The sequence below is a fragment of the Neodiprion virginianus genome, chromosome 6 (genome assembly GCF_021901495.1).
Source record: "Neodiprion virginianus isolate iyNeoVirg1 chromosome 6, iyNeoVirg1.1, whole genome shotgun sequence".
NCBI lineage: Eukaryota > Metazoa > Arthropoda > Insecta > Hymenoptera > Diprionidae > Neodiprion > Neodiprion virginianus.
The window spans coordinates 21,281,767-21,300,331 of NC_060882.1; the positions used below are offsets into that span (position 1 = coordinate 21,281,767).

Sequence of the window (18,565 nt, forward strand, 5' to 3'; positions counted from 1 at the left end):
ATTTTTTAATTGACTCATCAATCATTCGATTATCTGTAGATTTAATTCCACTGAAAACCGATTAGTTTTTCAATCACGCTTAATCTTATTATTGATTATCGAATACTTTCGATGAACGAATTTCAACCTGCGTGTTAGGACATGTATATAAGCACATTTAACAAAGTTTAAGAGGTATAAACAGAGAACAAGTTAAAGATCGGAAACTCGAGGTATTTACGAAAGCTAATTACGAACAATGTTTATTCATTCTTAGACGATATCATTTTAATAACAATAATTACATGTTAAATAAATTATAGTTTTAGAATGAATTCTTAACGAAGTAGGTATACGCTTAAATAGAAAAGATTTGATTGATCATTTGTTAGACTGTAATATTTATCGTTACAATTTTCCGTTCGCATTCTTACCATCGCTCGTCCTGCGATTCTGCAGGTACAAGATTTACAACTACGCTAATTGAGCCCCGTCCATAAGTCATTTTATATCATCGAAGAGTACATGTGTAGGGGATAGTCAATTGAATACCTTCTTGCGTTACACGCGAAGAAATAGTTTTTTTTTTTTAATTAATAATACTTTTATAGTAATTGGCACCGTTTCATTCTGACGTTCGATTTTTTTCATACAACCATATCGTTGAAAGTGAATATATATTCAAAATTTGTAAACCCGTACATAATTCTACCGTCGATTTATCACCGTCAATGTTAAGGCTCGATAAACGTTCTTTATATACTGATGTGTCTGGGTCATTTTTCACGCACAGACCAAATGAAGAGCTCATGATTCGATGGCACAAATTCTCCATTGATCGACTTTCATCATATCCGCACATTGCAGTAAGCAATTGTGTAGTTCAACCTATTACCAAAAAAAAATCTCTTTTCCTTTTTTACGCCCACGCAACAAGTTAGGTACTTCACTTCCTGTTCTAGCGTCGGACATCTCAATCTCTTACTTCTTTGAGACTGGGACTGAATCAGTTTCAAGAACGACTAGATGAAGGTAATCACAAGTTTTTCTATTTAGTCAATCGATCGCTAAGTCGATTTTTTTTACATCACCTTTAAAAGGATAACCTTAGCCTAGTGAAAAAAAACTGTGCTTTATTGTACCGAAGCTGGAGTTGAATAATGTAATTCTGATATGCGAAACGTATGAATGTAGTAAAAATGTTGGAAAGAAATAGCACGAAGAAATACAGAGGCATCACGTTTCAACTTCTAAGAGTGATTTCATTGACTCGACAAATTATTACAGATTCGTTTGAGAATTATTGGCTCTAAATTCATATATTATTTTTTTTTTTCTACGAATGGCAAACCGTAATATGGGTAGCATGATGAGGTCAAAAGAAATAATTCCAGCGTGATTGACGCGCGTTTGAAAATCGCGGAAGTACAGTTTTTCCGGCTAGATTGGAGCGACCTCCTGGTCCGGTGGTAGAAATTGCTGCTGAGCGACGGAGGAGAGAACCATGTCTATGGGTTTAGTGTCGTCGTACAAAGCTGGCGCCTCGCATAATATAGCAAACGTACCAACAATGGAGGCAATAATGAATATCCAAAGAAACAGTCGGTCAAGCACCATAGCGACGAAGCCCCAATCCTGGTCTTCCTGCAATACATAATGTCACTTAAATTACTCGCGAAGGTGCCGTTAACTGCACAGAGTTCGAAGATCGGGTGTTTCTTACAGCGTTGAACTCGTCCTGCCGCTGAATGTGATGCTGTATGAACATGACGTTGTGCAGGGCCTTCTCGAGTTCGAAGGGATACTTTTTCCGCGGTGTGACATCGCTCATGCTCTCGTCCAGACCGGACATGACCGAGGGCAGCCCGTTGTAGCCGCCGATGGCGCCGCCGAAGGCACCGACCAGACCGGAGAATCTGTTGTGCGCCGTTGTGGTGTGGAGCCCGTTGCACCCTGTTTGAAAATCGATTCTCAAAGACATCCCATGGATATTCTCGCGGGTTATGGAAATGGGCGCCCAGACGTTTCGAATCGTTTGACAACTCTGACAACTATCAAGATTGTCATCATCCTCGAGTTCTGTTTTAACTTTGTGACAGACTAAGGTCCGTGCAACCTGTCGAGGGACCAAAGTCGGGGAGAGGAGATCCATTTGTTACGAGAAGACAAGAAGTGATATCTTACCGAAGCTAACTTGACAAGGTCCCCGCAGAACCCTACGTTCCGCTTATATTATAAGTATATATCTGTATGATACGCATAAATATGTATACGTGCGTGACGTGTGTATGTGTATAGGTGTATATCGTGGAAGAATACTATACATATATACAAAGCTCCGAGTGTTCAACGCGGAGCTAATCTTGATACGGTGCTCATTTTCATGATTGATGCGCACGACAGGCAGACAGGGGGAACCAGAGAGACAGTGAACTTCCTTATGAAGTCACATCAGGACTACGCACGTTGTTTAACGGCAAGCAAAGTTTTGGTTAACTTTACGAGCTAAGTTCCGGCATTATCTAGTTGTTAAAGCGGTGTTTAGAATTTCATTCGGGCAATTGCTCGGTGGATTAGTTTCCCCGAACAGTCTGTCGTCTATCGTGCCCTTTGAAGAATGATCGGACAATCTCCTTGTAGCGTTAATCTTCCATGGTACGTAACATTTCGCCGAGTGCTCCTGACTTGCCGATTGGGGAAGACGAAACTTCGGAACAACAACAACCGTGTAACGGAACTGCGCGGTATACATCGATGGAAAATATCGAAATTAACAGGTTTCTCGTATCACTCACCGCCCGGTCGTTGATGACGCATCGAGTCCGGAGAAGAGACTCTGGAAGATGCTTGGGCAGCGGCAGCAACAGCGGCGTTGAATTTGTTCTTCTTGCTGCTCCGACCGCGTCCTTGTATCTTGTGGGCAGCAAGGTCGTTCAGAAGATCGTCGGGCACCCTCATGAGCAGCAGCTTCGGTAATCTCCGTATAAAAACCTTTCTCACCCAAGGCGCCATCTTGTGAGTACTCGGTTTACGGTAGTGAACGTTCAGTATTATAATCGTTATGACAACGGAGAGTCCGACGAGTAGCATGGTGAACAAGAGGTACTTCCCGAGGAGCGGTAGGGCGAGGGACGTGGAAGGTATGATCTCGGATATCAGGAGAAAGAACATCGTCTGGGACAGAAGTATACTGATGCACAGAGCTATTTTTTCACCCGAATCGGCGGGCAGGTAGAACACGAGGACCGAGAGGTAAGAGATGCTGACGCAGGGTACGATCAGGTTCACCGTGTAGAACAGAGTCTTGCGTCTGAGGGTGATGTTGAAAAAGATGTCTGGGTACGGCTCGTCGCAGCAGGGATAATATTTCTCGTGACGCTCCGCCGGCACCCCCAGGATGTCCCACTCGACGCTCGGATAGTACTCCCGTAAGTCGATACCCACCTGGACGTTGTTGCTCATATTTTGATTAATGTGTTTCAGATCGATCTGCGGCATGTCGTTAACAACGGGTATGAGCTATGAAGGTGGTGACTCGAGAGTAATTGGTTCGAGCCAGCCGCGAAGCCGCGTATCGTAGAATTCTTACCTGGAATCCGTCGTAGGTCCAGGAACCGAACTTCATGAAGCAAGTTTGCTGGTCGAACGGGAAATATCTGACGTCAATTTCGCACGAGGATTTGAATATCGCCGGTGGGGTCCACAGCACTTTGCCGGTGTGATGAAGCACCGCTTTGGTCATCGTCGTCACTCCGTACTCTCCGTCGGCGCTGAAAAAGGGGTGTCGATATCGAGCGTCATTCAGAGTTGGAAGTTGATCAGGGCTGGAGAACAATTATTGTGATTAACCTCAATATTTGAGGCGACTCGACAGTGTACATTTACCCTGACGACACCCGCCGATGTTCGTATATAAATCAGTTAGCAGCAGGTATATATCTCGCAGGGCAAACAGAAATAATGATCAATCAATATTCTGCCGTAGTCTGTACTGTTATACAGTGCAGAGTCAGTTTGCTCATACGCTGGTATTTCGGTAGACTGCTGCAGATTTAACCAGCCGGTTGGCTGTAGTTTATCGACTGGGTGAAGGATGCTCTCGTGTATGTGAGCAAAGAGGCAGGCTGCAGAGGAGGCGAGGATGGAAGGGGAGAGAGGAAGGTATAATATGACCTGGAAACCGCCGCGGGCAATTAAAATATTACTCGGCCAGAGAGTGAGAGAGAGAGAGAGAGAGAGAGAGAGAGAGAGAGAGTGTGAGAGGCAGGTCTTTAATGGTCTACTAAAAACTCTTTTACCCAAAGTCATCCACTGCTTCGTTTTTCGCCAAGAGGGATTAACCGTAATATCAGATTAACGTTATTCCAAAAAATTTCTATCTACACTCGAAAAAGTAGCACGGTTCGCATTGCCGTTTTTCACTTCACCTTTACTCAGCTCTCTCCAAAACTGCAAAAAGCAACTCCAACCCTCGTCAAAACCGACAAAAAATACATATACCCGGTTATAATTAACCTGGTAATAAAATTTCTCCATCGCGGTTGAAGTTGACGTGGTTCCTTCCGAAGTCAGGTTCAATTTTTTGCTTTTTACTGTGGGTGCCAACCTCTCATCGTCTGTTTGTTTCTCATTTCCTTTCGCCACGGTAATCGAACGACGAATCACGACCCTACTTGCTCCCTTCGTGTACCTAAGACGGTTAGCTGGTAGAGCGAGTTTCGGGTACAAAGGAAATTGGAGAATAATGTGACAACAACAAGTCGATACTGTTTCGGCCGGGAGGCGGGAGGGGATAACCGGGGTGAAACTGCTCAGAGGGGAACTTCTTGACAGCCGCTTTCCTTTCATCTCAATTTTGATAGCCAATGGGATTGTTTCAGCTCATCTCACTGGAGGGTAATAACGAGCGTTGGTACTTTAACAAGCGTGGAGCTAGGATTCGTGGATGCCGTTTTAGTTTGAACAAATAAATTTCCGTAACGTCAGCCAGAATATGCCCGGCAGTGTTAATGAATTCTACGATTCATCAGTACCAGAGTAAACTGTTAGCTTGCTGCAGTGCGATTATTTTTGCAAATACGCTAATGACTGTTTGCGAATTACACGATTTATGGATGGTAATAATTATCGTCGCGACTCGTTACGCGTTTGCGCGAACGGCGTTACATCCGTTTCAGGAAGTTAAATCGGGGTAGGCAACCTCAATCATAAACGAGTTCGGGGATTTCTGTATTTACTTTTTTTTCGTCTTTTTGGGAGGAATAGTTTCACGATTAGCAAAGTTTCGTTCGAGGATTACGGTTCCGCGGAAGGTTGGTAGTTAATTTTCGAATTACCCTCATGCATATTATGTATATATAATGTATATGTGTATACGGACCTTTAATTGCCGGTAACTCACTCTCAAGTTGCGCACGCCATATGGTAAGACAAATTTAATTATTCCCGCCAAGGCGTTCGTTCCAACCGTCCACCTTGCGTCACAGGGCTAATGGTTTTATTCATTGAATAATCAACCGAGTTCGCACGGCATTCGGCAGATCTCGTTCGCGGTCCGTTAAAATCCTACCACCCCTCGACGTTCAAGAGAATTGTGAACTTTTCCGAAGTACAAGAGCTCTGAAGCGGATGTACCGCCCACATTTGTCAGCAGCATTTTGCACCTGATATTTTTCATCAAAAACCCCCGCGCTTCTCGCGTTTCAAGTAATTATTGCAGCCACGCGATGGTTGGGCGAAAGAGAAGCTCGATGTCTCGGAGAGTCTTGCCAAAAATAGCTCATAGCTTTGCGAGTTGAAAAAGTTTAATTGTCCCCTCTCGTCCGAAGACCGGCGTCTGGTCGAGGAAGCGGTCAACGAACACTCGACGTGAGGACTAGTAGAATTGGGGAGTGAAAAGAAAGGGGCGAATAATTGCCGGAGCTGTACACTTACTTGTTGTACAAAACGATGTCTGGGAGCCAGATGTGTTCACTTGGAACATACAACTCCGTCACTCCGCCATATTCCGATGGGTCCCACTGGAACTTGTGGTCCTGCCATTCCTGAAAAACGTTACAACCTGCAGTCCTGAACACTCGTAGAGATAATTCACGTTGAAGTGAGTCATCCGTGCTTCTATTCTACGTTCGGTCGATTGGAGCCGTGAATTACTCGGCCTCCGTGCAGATTTGACGACGTACTCTCCTAGATAATGCCTGATCTATGCACTCGCGACGTCCAGTAAGCCCAGGGTATGGCGAGATTGAGCATATTTTAACCCAGTTCCATGCAAACTTCGGGATTCTTAATCAATTTGAATTTATTTGCATTGTAAATCTTTCCCGATAAAGTGCAGGTTCCTCCGTTGGTTCGCCGCGCTTCGAAAGTTACTCTCTTGCTCAGATGTAACACGCTTAATAAATGTAACCGGTCCAAAGGTCATAATTTCTTTAATTTATTTATGTTCTTCTTAAAAGAAAAAAACGCATTTAAACGCGTACAGAGTATCGGCGACTCGTCTAGACTGGCTGACCACATTTCCGCCGTACTACTTGAATTTCGTTCGCCGTCAAGTCCGTGGTATTTTCGACTGAATGGTGAGGATTTCATCGACGACAAGTTTGATTCGATCTCGTATTCATGCCACGTATTCATCCGTATTAATTTTCAAAAGAGGAAATACCACCGGAAACAGCGTTCTGGTATGGGATTCACTCGAATGGGGTCGAGTTCAAGGGTCGTGAGCTGCGGTAAATCAGAACTTTTTCCCTATCACCGCTCCATTTAACGGCCAAACCGTAGATTGACTATCTTGGAAATTCTATCGCACACGGTATCGTGCCACGTTTCGCAATCGGCACTAAACTTATCTCCGTCCGCCAACTTGATTCTTTCGCGTGTTGGCTCGATCTAAACGTTTCGGCAGACGCCGGCCGACCACTCATTGACCTCACTACTTAAGCCCTCCGACGGCCTCGCACATCCACAAGAAACTAAGCTGCTCGTAAACGAAGAGATTTTGTGCCGATGAACTTTATTTCATCTCAAACTCCGAATTTTCTATCTATAACTTGTCTAGAAGAAGCTCAATTTGTGTTCGAACAATCAAGTATAACGCATTACTTTTTCCGCGAAATCAAGTTCAAGTTTGTTTAAGATACCTGACATTAATTTTGAACGTGTTTTTAATCGAATCAAAGAACAGAAATCATCGTGAAATAAATGCCTTACTCGCTAAAGAATTACCGCACTTTTAAGTATAACTAATTATTTCTATAAAGCGACGCGGCTACGCGTAAAACTTGCGGTGACATAAAGTTGTCCTGCAGCGTCGTTAATCTCTTTTCTGCATGCTTGGATATAAAAAATTTGCCACCCAGCGTCCTCGCGAAAGCTGCTAGCCGCTGAGCTTCGCCACTCTTCTTCGCTAAGAAATATAAATTAGATGAAACATTTCGCAGGAGGGAGGCAGCGCCACAACCCCCATAATCCACCATTCCGGTCGACCGTTCGTCTTCTCCTTCTGCCGACAAGTTTCTTTACTTTTCACCGAAAGAGAAAGGCGAAATATATATACGAGTTGAGTGTCGCATTTGAGAGCTACAGATCAAGAGATCGTCTAGTTAAATGTCCCGCGTTTACGGCGGAGGGTAACACGAATCCTTGGGGATATTTCCTTGGGGAAACGGGGAAGCGCCACTGTTTTATTTTCTTAATTCCCGACTAAATTTCGTTTGCAATACCCGCGCGAATAATGTCATTACAACCGAACGTTTGAGGCTAGCTGTCTTTAACGGATATAAAGCTAAAACTTCATTACATAATCGAATATTTCAGCTCTGTTCTCACATTTAGGATCTAAATAGAAGCGTCGTCTATCAATGCCTTGTGTCCTGTGACGTGTGAAGTCAATATTACTTTTCTGTCCGTATTTGCAATTTCTACAAGAAAATTGTGAATAATAAACCATTCGGTCACCGACGATGCGAAAAGTGTAACCGCGGAGATCATTTATTATCATTTATTATCCTTCAACTTACATGTTCCAGCCAGACATTGGTCGTCAGAATCTGGTCCTTGAGATTCTGAAACAGAAGAAGAAATCATTCGTTACATTCCAAGGTATCTGAAATCAGTGGTTGCAGTTTAAACTGGTTCAGCCACACTGCAGCAGTTCTTAGAGTCCGTGCATGAAACTTTGTTGAAGTTCGACGAGGCGGTTTGTCGAACGAAGTAAAATACCAGCGGAAGATGCTGAATTTCCAAAAATATGTGTTTGCCAAAAGAAAGACTGTTAATCCGAGTGTATATCCGCACGTGAATATCACCAGGGTAGGGATACACAGGAAGAAAGAAAGCGAACCACGTCCGTTGTTCCCTAAGGAACCCGAATTAAACGCGTCAGCAGGAATGGAATCGCAAACCGTGACGTAGTAACTCGGTAAAATACGAGCGGCGGCACATCCCGGTAACACGAGTCCCTTCTGGACGCGGGGAATTTGGTTAACGTAAAATTGGATCGAAAGAAAGGGGCCGCCGGGGGAGGGGCCCGTTAAACTTGGATGAAATAAGCAGAGTCCCGGTCGCGAAGCGAAGCGAACCGAAGCGAACAGCGCCGGAAGAGGCATGGTGCGAATTCCTTTATTTAAAAATTTAAGGAAAGAGTCCCAGGTCTAATTCTACAGGCGACTTCCCGCCACCCTCTGAATTACGCCCGAGATATTCGGAGAGATAAGTTCTTCCTCTTACGACTCCCACTGCGATTAGGAGGGAATTACCGGCGCGACCTTCGGCCAAGGCGACCTCCCGTCGTCATCATCCCCGGAACCGGCTGCCACCCCCGCCAATTTTTGGGTTAAGCTTGCGCCTCGAGTGCCGCTCTTGTCTGGTGCATGTACCCGTCCCCGTCGACGTGGGTAATTCTTCGCCAGCGGCTCTCCACGCCTGCGGAGCTTTGAACGTCTGTCAGTGGGTCAAGTCCCCTCGACGCCGTGCAGGCGTTCCTTAGGCGCTGCGACGCTGCACGAATTGCAACCCTTCGACGACTAGAGACGGGTTTAAAAAATTACCCGGCTCCGTGCGGATTGTTTAACTTGTTTTATCTCGAAAACAATCGATCGTTAGGCTTCGTAGGATGGGAACCTACGGAGTTCATATTTTACATTTGTTTTTTGTTTTGCTACGTTTTGTCATGGTGTTCCAATTCCCGGTTGTAATTATTTACCGGCGAACGGATTGTGCCCGGGTTTATAAAAAAAACGTTCAGGTTGATTAATAGTTTTTCTCTTTTTTTTCAATCTCAACTTTTCCAGCACTCCGTGGGCAAAGGCGTTGTTTAACTTCAATTATATTCCTGCCTGTGTGACTCGCGGAGGTGGGGTGAAAGAAAAAATTCTGAAATATTGTATTTCTCATACCTTGAACCGCGATACTGCGCGGCGTGAAAGTTTCAACTTTAAAACTGTTGCCCACGGGGGTAACCAAGCTTCCATACCCTAACTCGGGGCGGGCAAAGTGGAATTTTATTGTTCTTGTAAAAGTTATGAATATCATACCGCTCGCGGCAAGACCAATGTTTGTAATGAACTATTGCCTTGTGTAAAACCGTCGCGTCGCCTTGAGTGATACATTCCTCAAAGCGATTACTCTGCTGTTGAGATAATTCATGCTGCGGGTGAAATCCGTCCACTGTAAAAGGTTCCGTGAAGTTGTTTAAATGTCTTATGCGTAATCTTGGATCCACCTTCTTCTCCCGTATCTATTTAACCTCACACAGAGAAAAAAGTCTGGTCTTGTTATGTCAACAAATATCAGTTGCTACAATTAAATATTTCGCGGCATTTAATTCTGAACGGTTCATCCAGACTTTTTCCTCGTTTCACTCTTTGTCATTGAAACTATTCGACACGGTTCAGGATCATATGTGTATGAAATAAAAGTCTTATCAAAGATTACAGAGAATAGGAATTTCGGATATTATAAGTGAAATGAAAAGAGAAACTAGGAGAGAGAGGTACCCGCGACCCCGGTCAAAGAAAACCCGGTTGTGGTAGCCCGTGTTATCAGATTACTTCGGTGGTCAAGGGGTTAATCTTTGGTTAGACAGCAGGCACGATGTGCGGTGAACGTGAGCATTAGTATGCAAAGAATGAAAAAGGGTATATTCATATGTACAGAAGAGTCTGAAATTTTGTGCAAATGGAGTAACGAGAAGCCCCAAAGAGGCGAATGCGCGTCGGTACCGCGGCGTATGAAGGGTGTAATCGAATCGTTTAACGGAATAATAATAGCGGAAAGAGAAAAAAGCTTTTACGGATGGTGGGCCTTTTTAATTTCACGAAGCGAGAATTTTAATCAAAGTACCGGAGCGTAAGGTTCAAAGGAGAAAGACGCGGACCCCGCTATCTCGGTGCCGTGGCTCTTCAGGTCTCTCACCCATTGACAATCGCTCTGGTAACCCTGTATTCCGTGTTTATTTTTCTTTTCTTCCCGTCTCGCTTCTTTTATGCTTTCACTTTTTGTATCGCAAGCCAGTGGGTTTCGCCTGTGGTTTTGTTCGGCGTTTAATCGCGTCGTGCCAGCCTGGCAGCCGGTCAGTCCGACGCTTTGAATCTCGCGATTCCGTGAGAATGTTTTTTCTTTTTCTTTTCTTTTTTCAATTTTCTTTACCTCAAAAAGGGAAACATGCCGTCGACGATAAGATCGGATTGCGAGTGAACATTCGCTTCGGACAGACGTCGAGGAAACAAGACCAGCCAATTTTGGCCCGAAGAATTTTCAATGTGCTTAAAGGTACCACGAGTACGCACGCACTACGGGCCCCGCGGTGTAATTAAATTGGAACTTGGTAAATGCCGTGGGCTTCTGCGAGGGTGCAAAATATGGCGGGAGAAAGGCGGGGGACAATGGGGCGCATTTAAGTAGGCGCGGTTTATTGTTCCGAGCATTGAATTGCAAATTGCAATTACCGGAAGGCAAATGGAATCCAAATGATTTTTATTGGAAAGCAATAAATTGAATTAACCGGCAGCGATCGAGGCCCTGCAATCCTTCTCGCCGGCGTTTCGAGGCGGAAAGGGGACGAAGAAGGGGGGAAGATCGGCAGGAACAGAGTTGCGGGTCCCTGCTTAAGTACATAACCGATGCCGGGGGTATATTAGATCGTAATTGATAGAGATTGGGTGAGTTACCGGTGCCAAGACGTGCAGCCGGGGAGCTAAGGGATGAACCGGATAACGGATCTCTGCTTCCATGCTGTGTAACTTATACGTACCTACTTGTATTATACCTATATACCTATATACCTATATACCTATACACCTATATACAACTACGAGAAGACGGAGCGAAGCGAGGTCCGCCTTCTTTTTTAGGTCACTGATGCAGCGGCCCGTAAAGTGGCGTTGAGCTATAATGTCAACATTGGTCAACCGAGGTGAAAGTTAGGCTTTCCCGCAATTAATGGTAACATCGTTACACCGCCGGGATTTCCGCTCGCACAATTCACTGCAAACCTGCATTTGACTTCCGGGAAAATAATTGTGTTATACAGAGAATACTGAGAGGATGGTATAAACGTTTCAGCGTAGCGCAGTGACTGTTGCCTCGCTCGTTGTTACAATCCGTCTAAATATCTTGTATCCTTCTCGAGGTGGTGGAAATTCGCCAAAAATGAAGAATGCAGCTGCTTTACCGCTGCGTTGCGACTGTGGGAGCTTCTATAGATATGTGCAAGAATCACGATTTATTTCCCGTGCATATGTACAGTCGGAAATGCGAGAGATCACGCTCAAGAATATTGGGCAAAAACTATGGGATTTAGATTTTTCAATTATACGCACGCCTTAGCTATATATATCTGAAAATGTGAAGAGGCCCGCAGTAACGGGTGAAAGCGACGGATTCACGAGTACCCCTTATATTACGAAGCCACGGCTAATAAAACGGCAAAAAAAAAAAAAAAAAATGGAATGGAGGAAAAACCCGATCGAGCGATGATGCATGGAGTGCCAGGAACTCCGCGTCGATGCTCACGGTAAAATTTATCGCCCGACGCGGTGGTAAAAATGAAAAATGAAAATTATCGATGTCACTGTAATATTATACATACATATGTGTGTGTGTGTGTGTGTGTACATTATAGCGTGTATCGATAAGGATTGGGGATGAAACTTTTCGACCGCAGCGCTCAGCTAACTTGGAAAATGATATCTCTCGGTTGATCTGACACGGTGTATCTGATCCCTGACAGGGCCTTTCAGCCCGAAGGCAGGATCTTACCAAGTGGCACAGAAATATCTTACGCGTGTAATTTATTTATTCATTTATTAAATGATAAAAATACCCGAAAGACGAACCCAGGAAGGGCAACAGAATTTACATCGCGTCCAATTTTAACATACTATTATACTAAAATACATAGATACATACATGAGGTACAAACAATCTGAAGCATTGAAAGTATTAACAAAACAAAATAAATAAAAAACAATTTTAAAACGGAACAAAGGTCAACCACAATAAATAAGAGCAAACTAAAGTACGTATAAAAGAATACACGCCAAGCCTGAGAAATATGCCGAATCTTTTTCACGGCCACGGGGTCCGTATGACTCTTTGCGACGCGTTATTCGTAGTCCAATAACGAGTATACGATAGGCACCGTGGAGAAACGAAAGAGAGATCAAAGGCGGCGAAACCACTTCCGGACGAATTCGAACACACGTAGACAGCATAAGGTAGAAAACTAGGAAGATAATGGAACTGCTGTAGCGAATGACGCGATGCTCCGTCAAATTTTTGGACAGTGATCGGAGCATTGACCCTCACATTTGTTTATTCATCTCTTCGGCTGCTGCAACCGGAAGCCGCATGATCACGAGGTTCGGAGATTGCGAAAGTTGACATTTCCTGAGTCAAACCAACGCTCGCGGAGTCCAGACACAAAGGGGTTGTAGGGTGAACAGGAAGCCTTCATTGCAGACTGGAAATACTGCCCACTACCCAGTAATTAAACGTCGCTCTCTCTCCCTCTCTCTCTCTCTCTCTTTCTCTCTGTCTCTCCTTCTCTCGGTATGTACCTACTATCGGCAGTTTCTGCCATCGTAAAAACTGCTTGTTAGCAGCCTCGCGCAAGGAGCGGATGAGAGCACTTTTTGTATGCTTTCTATCTGCGAGGAAGAGAAAGAATTGTAAAAATTTAGACCAAGTTCAATCAGGGAGAGGATGATCCGAAAGAAGGACGCTTGTCTAGGATTTATTCGAGGTATAATGTGGTCGACTTTCATTCTTCGAAATTCGGGTAGCAGAGAATGCAACCTTTTCCCGGCTTCATAAATAAATCGTCTCGGTCACGAGGCGGGGAGCAAATGGTGTCACTGCATCAATGCGATTGCCGTTATGGGTTTCCTGAAAACGGTCGGATGATAATGTACATTGTAGGTACAAAAGATACGCAGCATTTGCCATTTCCGCGATAAGCAGCTGCTGTCGTTTTGCACAAGGGTATTTTCATCTTATTTTGTTTGAATTTACTGCTTTGAGACCAACGTGATATTTTGTCTAAAATATTTCGTTTGTATACACATACATATGTATAAAATATATACTACTCTACTCGAGCGTATCTTTATTCCCGAATTGCGGCGATGAATTATCGCCCCATATACATATCGGGCTGTGCAGACGGTAAATGGGAATTGAGCAAACAAAATTTCCGAGTTATGATACATTCTGGAAGCACGAATTCTCCGACGCGAATTTTTCATCCAGCAAACAGTCATCCATCGGTAGATATTTCAAAACTTGAGTACAACTCAAGTGTTTTAAAAATGTCCTCTTTTCTTTCGAAAAAGCAAACGAAAAGATGAAGCAAGAAGAATGCCTCAAGACAACGAGAGAAAAAAAAAAAAATAACCCGCGTTGTCTTTGTTCAGCCGTTTGAAAGGGACTTAAAACTTTTCGATCTTATCAATTGCTCGGCTTTAAATTCTCGAGCCTCTATTCTACCGTGATCGTTGTTTGTCCCCGACAATATTGAAACCCCCAAAGGACCACGGAGCAACAGGACGACACGCTTGAGTAGTCGCGTCTAGCAAAACCGCACCTTCGGTTTTCACAAACAAGCTCTAGAATGTCGGTGACAAGCTATCAATCCTCCGTACACCTGAGGTCATCCATCAATCAATCCATACAGCGGACTCGCCCATAGAAGTAAATCCCTCAACCGGTTGGAAAAACGAGACGTTAACGTTCCTCGATACTAAGAAAGATAATTCAAGGAACAAAAAATAATTAAAAAAAAACCAGAATCATCTAAAGATTTATTCTCGAGTCGAGCAAGCTAATTTCCCCTCGCATGCAGGAACTAAGTTTGCTGCACATCGATCTGCATAGACAGGGGTGGATGATGCGCGTTAGAGGCAACTTCGACCCCCGGGTTATTGCTCTTCGAGTAATATCCATAATCTTAAACTAATAGTGAAAAATCGAGGGTACGTTTCTTACTGGAAGCTTGTACACCGCGTATCGGGAAAGAAGGACTCGAGGTTATCGGAGGCATTCGAACGATGCATCGACTAGCTCGAGACTTGCACGTAGATCCCCAGGGGACAGTATCCTCGAACATGGAGGACGGACATTTCCGGGAAGCTCATCAATGTCACCGAAAAATATATGGACTCCGCAGAGAGTGAGGGTGCGGGCTGAGGGTTATCGATGCCGCTCAATCATTTTCCACGGTTGAAAATTGAGGCATGGAACATCATTCTCAAAACGCGCTGCTTCCGCGGATTGCGGACGACTTACTCGGGGGTGAATGTCCCTTTCATGTATGCTCGTTTCACCGGCGACACCCCCGAGACTCGCGGTTGACCGATTTCCCGTTCAAACGACAATTCCATGCCCAGTCTTAGCCGAAGAGAACGGCAAGTACTGGAAGATTTTGGTGAACGGAGGTGGATAAAAGCGGGCTTACGCTGCTCGGAAGACAAATGAGTCGGAGAGGAAATGTCGCGTAAAACACGGCAACGGTGACGGGCTGGTTTGAATGAGGGTGTAAGATTTTATTCAAATGTTTTGTAAAGGATAGCGGAGGTATTTTGATCCCCAGTTTCATTCCGTCCCGTCCGCATCTCCAACGACGACACTTTTTCCGGAAACTCAAAGGCTCTCCTAGCTCTCCAACGTCCTCGCGATTTACGAGCTTGACAGGGAATGTAGAATACGCTGAGTGAAAAGCCCCGAGCCCTAGACACAATATAACGCCGAGTGGGTAACCTTGTAGATGAAAAAATTCGAGACCCCGTATTCATTTCCCAAAGGCAAGTCGAGACGCGAGATATTCCAATTAGGCCCGAATACGTCTCGACCTGTCACCCCTGATCGGAGGGTTGTGGAAACTTGAGATTCCCCGATCAAGTGGGGTCGACACTTGTAAAAAGCCTGACAATGCCGGTGTCATCCAGAAACGCGGCCGGGGTGGATCCGAATACCGGAGGGTAAAAAATTTGGACGAGAGAAGACTGGAACAGAACCGCGGCGATTGACAATTAACTAATCGCAGTTGTCACATCGCGGGGTGTTTCCTTGTTATAGCTGGTATGATATTAAAGCCACTCAGCTTGATTGTCAGACGTCGATAACAAATCTACGTTCGCCGTTGTTGCATTTCGATATATGACGTATTTTTCTTTTTACTCGACCGTGCGTTCGGCGGATGCCGAGAAAAAAACGCGGTATTTTCGAACCTTCCTTCGATTTTTCCTCAGCTGGAAGTTTTTTTTTTTTCTTGAATGATGCTTTGCAAGCCGAGCTTGAATCGTCACTAATTGACTGATCGACGGAGCGTCGGGAGCTTGGAGTTGCAACAGATGACGAAGACGGGTGGATGTAGATATCAGGGATTCGATACCGTGTTAGCATAATTCACTTACCAAGTCTATGAGCTGCGACAATCTCAAGCCAAGCTTCACGACTACTGTGTCGGTATTGTTCGTTACAGGACGAATCAGACGGTTGTAATTTGACAGAAGATCGTCGTAGAGGCGTTTAGCGTCCGGATTACACCAGCACGCTCCAACCGTCAGGAGTAACAGCATCGAGAGACGCAGCATCTTGGACTGGCATCAATCGTCGCGTTACGGATCACTTTCTGGAGAAGAAGAAGAGAATGAGATGAAAAATTAGGTTGAATTGCGTTTCGTCAAAATTGTACAGCGGCACACTCGCGGAAATTCTTTTCCGGCTGACGATAGAAAAACTGACAGTGGGCTTCGAAATTGATTAGAAATAACACGATACGGCGTTAAAGTTTTCACCAAAGTTTTTTGACACTATGAAATTGAAGTGAAACTTTACACGAAATGTGTTACGAATCGTCACATCGCACTGAAACGTAGAGCGTTATGAGACCCGAAAGTATTCTGATCCAAAAAATGGTACACGCAGGTATTAGTCGAAGCAGATGCAGTTGAATCGGTTTTTCTGAATCGATGCTATTCACTGGCAAAACTACAGTATCTCGGGCGATTATCAGCGAGGGGTGAATATCGCGAAATTGAGAGGCACCGCCGAGTTGACATTCAACACCTCGAACCATGCAGGAGTATCAAACGCGATGCCGTACAGACTTCCAAACTACCCGACTACAAATTAGCGAGCATCGCGCGTGCTGAATATGAAATCTTCAGAGATCGAGGAACGATCGAAGGGAAAATATGGGCAGAGTATAAAAATGAAGGTTAGATCCTTCGATAGGTATAAGGCAAACGAGGTAAGGAGGAAAAGCGAGCTTGCGACGGGCGCAGCAAGATGTTTGACTTACCGAGACAACGGCAGCCTTTCGGAGCTTCCGCCGTATCTTGAAAAACTCTCAAATCTCCGTGAGATTCGGGCGATGATCGCGGGGCAGTGATTCGACATTTGTTTTAACCGTGAAAGCTCTTGTGCAGAAAGCTAACCTAAACCCGCTACATGACATCGAGGTGTCCGTACCTGCGGGATGCGAACGCAGGCCCTCATCGCCCTGCGAGAGGCGGCGGGGGAGCCTCGTCGGGGAGTCGAGGAGTCGACGCAGCGCTAACCGGCGCAGACGTCGCGGGCGTCGCGACGCTTGGACACCACGTGCCGGCAGCGCCGGGCAGCAACCCTGGCGCCCCTGACTGCCGCCCCACGTCGAGTCTGCGCGATCAATAAACCGCGCAGTCGCTCTTTTTCGCCGACGTTACGGACGCTCCGAGTCCTCGGCGCCGTTTTCGCACCCTGAGCCTTCCCGCGCAGGGCTCGCCCTGGCCGATCGGAGGGCGCTGTGTTCTCCGAAAAAGCGCTGCCCGCACGGTTGGATTGGAAAACTTGAGCCCAGCTGCGCTGGAAATATTTTGTTAAATTTAACAAACTGCATGGCAGCGAAAGCGTTTTGTCGAATCGAATGAACGCGGTTTTCTTTTATCACACGAGTCGTTTTTCCGACCACTTTTATTCCGTTGAAAGAAACAAATCACTTCTTTCACCGTACTTAATCCGAATCTACACATTTGGACAAGTCAGCAAATATTGACCCTGTGTTTATCGGACGCTGGTTTGTATCTACCGGAACGATGATTTCAGCCAACGATATTCGCGAGGGTGCAGGAAAGACTCTCTGACTCCGAACTCGGACAGATCTCAAATGAGACTGTGAGTGGAGAGAAGGAAAAGTGAAAACGTGAAAGGTCGACTTCAACGTCGTGTCGGGACTGATCGACGGAAGCGGCTGTACAATGTACCGTGAATAAGCTGAAGCGTTGGAATTCAATCAAGTCGGGATACATTCGGAAACTAGAATACCTATACTGATCGAGGAAATTTCCACATATTCTCTATTCGGTATGTATTCCGAATGCCGAAAATTGTTCTGCAGTATCCGAAATGGGCTCCCATATACTGTATATGTATGCAAAATCATACACGATATCACGGAAAACGATTCTACGCGAATGAATACGTGTATATTGTTCTCTTCTTTATCCATTCATTCATTTTTTTTTTTTTTTTTATCACATTCTTGTAGGGGGAAATCGCAATATTATGCGTATTTTTATGGGATGGCTTTCACGCGAATCGCCGAGATTATGCTTCTTTCCTTTTATCGTTGGCCCTTTTATTACATCGCCAAGGAATGCGCCCTTTAAAACTACCTACAGATCATTCTGCCTGATATTTCTTGGTAGCCGACGAGTTCGTCGTTCGCAGAGAAAAACTTTCCTTAATTTAATCAAAAATCTTGTTTTTTTTTTGTTTTTTTTTTCATTCTACCATTTTCAAATCATTCAACCCGGACGCGTGTTGACAAAATTTCTTACTTTCGGTCTCGTAAATTCTTCATTTTGACAGACAGCCCTGTATCATACTTTTGATACCATTCTTTACATTATTTCGAACATGTAACGAATATAAGCTAAATCTTCTTACCGGTCGAAGAAATGATTACTCACATTGACATACTTGACGTGGTCAAATTAAATTTACCTCATCTGTAAGGATTATCAACTAGAATTAGGCGTCTGCATTGCAGTAAGGCATTAAGGAAAAGAATATCTCTTCAAGAAATTCGCACCAAAAATACATA

The 18,565-nt window shown here is 44.7% G+C and overlaps 1 protein-coding gene across 2 annotated transcripts; it reads right to left on the bottom strand.

The window, feature by feature from the left end:
* Window positions 1–272: 272 nt before the first annotated feature.
* Window positions 273–17,060, bottom strand: LOC124306999 (acetylcholine receptor subunit alpha-L1). Of its 2 annotated transcripts, none has more exons than XM_046768250.1 (8): window positions 16,954–17,060; window positions 15,894–16,111; window positions 8,001–8,045; window positions 5,914–6,023; window positions 3,569–3,749; window positions 2,775–3,468; window positions 1,703–1,932; window positions 273–1,623 (listed from the first exon to the last, which is right to left on the bottom strand). In XM_046768250.1, the coding sequence occupies exons 2-8, from the start codon at window positions 16,071–16,073 to the stop codon at window positions 1,420–1,422; spliced, it is 1,644 nt and encodes a 547-aa protein (XP_046624206.1). In that variant the 5' UTR covers window positions 16,074–16,111; window positions 16,954–17,060; the 3' UTR covers window positions 273–1,419. The 2 variants fall into 2 exon arrangements, with proteins under 2 accessions (XP_046624206.1, XP_046624205.1); XM_046768249.1 differs by having other exon boundaries at window positions 16,784–17,060.
* Window positions 17,061–18,565: the final 1,505 nt, after the last annotated feature.